Consider the following 7,011-nt stretch of genomic DNA (forward strand, 5'->3'; position numbering starts at 1 on the left):
GAATTCAAGCACTTGCTCAAAGATCAGAAGGCACCTCACTATGGCTACTGTCCAGTGGTTTTGCACAGAGAACTTTGATTAGCTTTTCCTTCTCTGAGTCATCTCCAGTACACCCACAGAATGGAGATCGTTAGCCTGCTGAGTTCCAGCTTCTGATAGAAATGGTCTGGACTTGACAAATGGGAGTGACCCAACTGCTGAAGGTGCTTTACTGATTTACTCTACCAGCCAGATTTACCATGCAGTCCAAACAGCATTTCATGCTATCAGTAGTAGCTGATGTGCTTAGAATTCATTGTCTGAGCAGCAACAGCAAAACATGCACCGTTTCATTCAAGCACTGTTACCGGCGCTTCAGTGTGCTGGCAAATAGTTTGCAGTTATAGCACATGCTACAGGGACTCTGTTACTGATGTGTAATTTCTGTATGTGAAACATAGTAGTACACACCTGCTGGCACCTTCCTAATGAACTTAAATTGCACACAGGTAATACCCTGAAATGTGCTTTCAAGCCAAAGTATGCCAACACCTCATCATTACCTATGGGTAATGTGTTATTTGGACTCCTCCTTCCATAGTAGCAGTTGCCCAGAAGGCAGCAGCTTCACTAGGATGAGAAAGGGCTTGGTGGTTGCTGAAGCAGAATGCTTGCCACTAGGGTTTGGCTTCTTGAGTGCGAGGCTAGGCACCTCGAAGTTAAATCTGGGCAGCTCTCTTGCCAGTTGCTCTCAGAGAGCTGTGAGCTGAAGTTCTGGAGGAGAGAAGAGTTCCTTGCCACAGATGATGGGGCTCATCACCTTGGCAAAGCAGTGTTCCAGCTGTCTTTTTTTGCAATGCAGGCCTGGCAGTCAGCTATTCTTCTGCTCCCAAGGTCAGTTTTCAGTCAAGAAGTACCACAGCAAGGAGAAGCTTAAATGTAGCTGGCGAGCTCTCCATGTCATCTTACTGTAGAACGAGGTATTAATTGCATGATTCATGAATCAGAGAAATAAGTTGTTGATCCTGACCTCAAACATCCTCTAGACCATGCATCTAATAGCTTGTAAGGAAGTGTAAGAGTGAGGAATAGGTGTCTGATGCCAAATTCTTCTGACTTTTTTTTTATCAACTGGAAAAGCAGTTACTTGAAGTGTTTTCATGAGTCATGAAGTGGTCCTGCCCCAAGTCTATCAGAAATGGCCAAAATCAGAGGACTGTTCAGTGCCATTAATTGTACATAACAAACCAGACAGCTTGTGACTCACTGGCTCTTTACACAGTGGAAGGGAAGGTTTAATGCAGAGGCAAGACAAAACCACCACCACCAGATGCTGGTTTTGTTTTGTTACCTGGACACTTGGCTAGAGTGACTGCTGATTGGCACGACATTAGCTTCCTTCTGCCTTCATAGAGCAAGAGAATAATAAAGGAATTTGCTGTAAAATAGGAAAAATAATCAGAGCTAGCAATGCCTGAAGTCATAAGGCATAAGTAATCATCATTTGCTCAGTTTTTTTTTTCTAAATGATTTTTAAAATTCTGGCCCAAGAGTTTCATTAGCACAGGTTCAAATGCCTAATAGAGTCAGTTTTCCGTGCCAGCACGCAACAGGAAAAAGGATGGATCAGATTCCAAATCCTGTGAAGCTTGGCTTTCTCTGACAGATTGAGAAATGTGAAGAGGGCTTTGGCACTGGATATAGAAGTGGGAACTCCTGTCATGTTGAAAACCTGTATAGCTGCATGTGTGGGTATACTTTAAAAATCTAAACTGATTTTTAACCACAGTACTGGCATCTGGCTCATTACATTTGTAAATAAATGCTCTGCCTTAGAGGTAAGGGCTGAAGCTCTGAATGCCAAATGCAAACATTTCTGGGAGATTTTTGTTTTACAAGCAGCTTTCCTGCCTGCATACAAAGGCGAATCTGTTTTACAAGTTACATTTTCAAAAGCAAATGATGCCAAATCATTCAAACATGCTTTTTGTGTACACACAGGTAGGTTGTTCACAAGTGGCTCTTTTGAGGCTGGAGGGATGACTACAGCTGGAATACAAGGCATTGCTGAATTTAAAAACCAAGCAGCTTTGGGCTGATAATAATGGAGCAAGCACTTTCTTACAGCATGTGCCAAGGTGTCAGCCATGTCCACGTAGTGCTTGAGGCTTTTCTTTGTTTTGTGAAGTCTCCTCTGAACAGCTGTATACAAAAAGCTGTCTGGCACCATGTGAGAGTAGAGCTACTTGTGCTTAATACCCATAACTGAGATTATACTTTCCCAAAGTGATTGATGCACAACGGTTCTTGCGGTGACTGTGGCACCCGCATTTTCCAAATAGCTAAGGTCCAGTCTCCTGAGAGCCGTGGCTGGGTCAATCTTCAGTTTGAATACTTGACAGCAGGGTGGAAGGTGAAACAGCATCTTTCAAGACCATGCATGGAGAACTGCATGGGCAAATAACATCCAGTCTGAAAAGCCCCATCTCCTTCTAGACTTGGAGTTGAACTGACCCGTGAGCCCAGAGTAATACACAGTGCTTGATGATTTCTCAGCCTGCTTACTCTGCTGGCCACAGGGAGTTCACAGTCACTTTTTCAACTTCACAAATATCAGGAAGGGTATTGAAGGATATTGGAACCTGGTGAAAACACTTGATGCTATTCAGGCAAATGTTAATTTCACAGCTTCTGTAACAGCAGCAGGTAGTGGAGGCGAGCATCGTAGCCGGCAGAGCACAGTGGTGATAGTTCACCTGCTTATTAAGAGTAGATTCATCAGTGGAAAAGAGCACTTGTGAAGGCCAGCAGGGTGCCCTCTGAGTTCAAGCTAAGTGCTCTTCTTTCATCCACAGCTGGATGCAGAAGCAAGTGACCATCTCAAAGAGCTCCAGGTGAAGCTGAACAATGTTTTGGATGAGCTGAGTGCTGTGTTTGGTAACAGGTGAGTATAATGATGTCCTGTCATTGAAGAATTCTTTTCTTTTGTCTAATCTCATTCAATCAGGTTGAGAAGAGAAAAGAAAGTTATGTCAACTGCATTATATTTTTCTTTTTGCCATAAATTCATGGTATTTCAAATGCTGAGACCATCTAAAGAAATGAGAAAAGTTTTTAAAGTCTCTCCTTTCTGTAGTGCTCTGCTTAGGAACATAACATGGAGATCTCTGAACTGTGAAATGTATTTGAATTACATAGAGTGATTTTTTTTTTTCTGCAAGTAGTGCTTGTCTGTAACAGAATTGACTACTCCTTTATTGCTCAGAAAGCAGTTTCCAGCTTAGCATTTGTGAAGCAACATTCTTGTTTAAACATTCTGCTCTAAAGGTATGAAACAGCTGACTGATTTCTGATTGTTAAATGAATATTGAAGTAAGAAGGAAACAGGTTTGAATTTGAGATTAGCTTGTTCTAATGTTGCAGTGAATGGTGTTTTCTTAAGTTTCAAGGGGAGGAACTCTTCAAAGCGTTGCCAGAGCAATTGGTGGCAATTAAGTTTTATTGGAAATCACGTTACCATTTACCTGAGGATAAAAATGGGCTCCACTTCATAACAATTGTGTAGTAACCAAGAAAGATGTCAATTAATCAAAATCTACAAATACAAGGGTTCACAACTCATCTTAAAAATCATCCACTTCTCGTGATAAACCCCATTCATTTTATGTTGTACTTCATAACTAGATTAATGCGGGCATGAACTGTAGTGTAGATGAAACATGGTCAAGGGGAGTAAAGCATATTGTACCAACTTGGCCTCCTACAATCTCTGGATTTGCTGTACTTATGACCAAAAAATTACAGTGAGGTTTGTAAGCAGCTGTTTGGATTTCATCACACAGAGCTAAGTGGGGAGATAAGAGAGGAGTTCCCATTGCTAGTAATGGGAACAAAATGGAGATTCAAACTGTAACCAAGTTGAATCCATAAGGTTCATAATTAGTTGGAGGATGAAGGAGAAATTGTAATTAGGGAGTTAATTTTGTTATCTGAAACCTGTCTCCACGGTGTCACGGCTACAAGACAGAGTACCATCTTGACCTTTGCAAATATGATTTAAAGAAATTATCAGTATCAGCATACACACCAGGGAGTATTAGAGACATGTGCCATCAAGAGATTTAGCCATTCAGGCCACTCACATGTTTCAGTCATTCCTTAACAGTGATAGGGAATGAAAACCAGAGATGAAGTTTATTGTACAAATAGGATCTTCTAAAGGATGTGAATGTGGAAGGTAAGACAGATATCCACAGTATTCTGTGCAGAGTCAGTAAACAGTTGGTCCTACAACACTGTGTGCACCTGATGCTGTAGATAATAACTTTTCTTCGTCTGTGTGAGATAATTGCACCTGCTGGGAAAGCCGCACACATCTGGAGAGCCTCACCACCTTTGTGCTGAGAGAGGATTATGTCTGGACACAGAAACATTTTCTGCTTTAAAGGATATCACAGAGAAAAGGAGCCTTGAAAGGGTTCACTCTTCACATAAGACTAGCTGCTGTTTGTTCTTGGAGGCTGCAGGAGTGAAGGAGGGAGTTCCTGTGGGAATTAGGGAGCAGAAGGCCCTGTCTGACAAGCATAGGTGAGGTTGTCTTTTAACTTGCTGCTGTTAAGCTGTACCTCTAAATGAACTTCACTTTCAGGTGAAGCTGTTGCCACAGCAACTAATCAGTCATTTTTTATAAATTCTTACAATTTTTCCTTATATTAATATTTATCTTTTAAGGGATTTTATTTTTCATCCCCTTGCTTGGGGTTTACAGTATCTTGAAGCAGGACCCTACAACTGATGCAATATTTGAGAGGCCTGCAGGGTGAGTTTAGCCTGTAACAGAACAGGGACTGTAAGCAGTACAGGAAATTCTTGGAACTATTATATTTGATGTGACTTATGTCTCTGTTTAAGCTGTCTTTGTAGGCACAGCTGACTGCCACAGGACACTGTCTGCTAGGAATGAGAGAAGTGAAAATGGAGGCTGCATGGAGAGACAGCTCTGGAGTTGAGGAGCAGGCTAGAATTGAGCAAAAGGGACCATGAGACTAGAGGGCAGTGCAGGAGAGGAAAGAGGTGGAGGGGTTGAGAAAGCAGGTGAGCATCACAGGTCAGAGGGGTTGTATGCAACCACCCAACCCACAGATGTCCTAGTTGGCGCACACAGTGGAAGTTCAGGCCACTTACAGAAATATAAAGCTGACTTCTTAACATGTGTACCTGCTCTTAAACCTTTACCCTAGCTCCTAGCACTGACTTCTCGTTTCAAACCTCTGTGCCGTTAGCAGCTAGCTAAATGCCTTCTGTTAGTAACTGCTCTTCTAAATGTCAGAGCATTTTCTTTTATTCACTGACTGATATGTTGACAGCTCTGCTGATCCATTAATCATTCTTAACCATTGTATTATTTTGTTTTGAACCTCTTCTTAGCACTAAGAGATGGAGAATTAACTGTGCTTTAATGCCTCGCATGTCACTTTATTACAGTGACACTGCTGGTTGCATCCCATTTTGACACTTGGATATGGCATGGACTGTATGTCAGGGGAGTGGTTTTTGTCAGGGCCTGCCTTCAGGTTGTCTCTGTTTTTAAATACTTAGCCTATGATGGGTCATAACCAGATGGATTACTGCCAGTGGAATCTTGGGTGCTCAGAGTTGTGCCTGCACTGTGCCATTGCTTCCTATGATGTCCCATTCTTTGTGGTTGAACACCTTGTGTAGAAAACACAGATACAGCAGGGTGCTTTGGGCTAAGAATTAACTGTTTTTTGAAATCAGGAAAGGATCATGAAAGGATCTTTTTTTTTGCAAGCTGAATGAATAAAATCCTCCCAAATGTAATTGCATCTAGTGTTCAGAGGTGCCAGGCTGACTGTAGGGGGTGGCCATAAGGAAGTGGGTAGCATGCCCCTTGATAACAAATACAGTAAGGAAAAGGAGCAGCAAATCTTGAAAAGAAATAATGTGTAATTGAGTGCATGGTTTGTGGGCTTGCAATATTTCACATTATGTACTAGAGCTGAGAACTCTGCCGCTGATGATCTTATTTGTGCCTCTCTCTTCTGTTCAGTTTTCAGACTCGTATTGATGAGTGTGTCAAGCAAATGTCTGATATCCTCTGTCAAGTGAAAGGGACAGGAAATGTTGCTGCTAATGCCAGAAACACGGTTGCACAAGATGCAGATAATGTCCTGAGGCCACTGATGGATTTCCTGGATGGAAAGTAAGGGAGTGCTCAAATATGTTATACATACATTGGTGTTGGGAAAGGATGGGGGAAGGAAAAATAGTGCCATGTCCTTGAATTGTTCTTGAGATGTCCAGCCTCTGAATTTTCAGGAAGAATTAATGGCTTTTCTTCCCCTATCTGCCTCTCTTTCAAGCCATGGATCACCTCTTCAGCCTTCATTCAGTGCCAGAGCACGCTCTCAGTTCTCCTTTCTCTCTCTGACAATTACTGCAATCACTAAAGCATTCTGCTGATCAGGTAGTGGGAAGCACTGAAATTCTAAATTTACTAGCTATGTTTTTTTTCTTACACAAATTATACTGTAGCCAAAAGCAAACATATTGCAAGCCATACTTACATACTTGATACACGTACTACTCAGTGTTGTAGTCGTGTTAAGCATGTGTTCTAGTCATACTTGGTGCTGTTCTGACGAGAAAATAAGCTTCTGAACTATGTGATGTACATAAGCTTGATCCATTGCTTTAATTAACCGTTGCCATTAACACCATGCAACATGATTCAGCTGTACAGGGACTTTTTGTGGGTAACTGCACATAATTCTCATCAGCTAAGCCTTGAACTACAAAGAGAAATATTTTTAATCATTGTAGAAGTTAAGGTTCTTGCAGATGCACAGCAGTTCTTTATTTTGAAAGGGGGTGGGGCAGCAATTTTCCCAACAAATGCTGCGAGGGATGTGCAGCTTAACAGTTTAAAATGTAGTTTATTTTGTTGCTCTTTCTATTAATTGTCCCATCTTTATTTTGGGTCACCATGTAGTAAGAGACTCTTTGCAGCAA

At 41.6% G+C, this 7,011-nt stretch overlaps 1 protein-coding gene across 1 annotated transcript in view; it reads left to right on the forward strand.

The window, feature by feature from the left end:
• Window positions 1-6,202, forward strand: part of UNC13B (unc-13 homolog B (C. elegans)) — a gene marked incomplete at its 3' end in the record, with an annotated part of 78,794 nt that extends 72,592 nt beyond the window's left edge. Inside the window, exons 24-25 of the mRNA XM_008944419.1 lie at window positions 2,835-2,923; window positions 6,050-6,202. Coding sequence (XP_008942667.1) covers window positions 2,835-2,923; window positions 6,050-6,202 — 242 coding nt within the window. The remainder of the gene's footprint in view (window positions 1-2,834; window positions 2,924-6,049) is intronic.
• Window positions 6,203-7,011: the final 809 nt, after the last annotated feature.

The sequence above is a fragment of the Merops nubicus genome, unplaced genomic scaffold, assembly GCF_000691845.1.
Source record: "Merops nubicus isolate BGI_N331 unplaced genomic scaffold, ASM69184v1 scaffold19567, whole genome shotgun sequence".
Classification (NCBI taxonomy): Eukaryota; Metazoa; Chordata; class Aves; order Coraciiformes; family Meropidae; genus Merops; species Merops nubicus.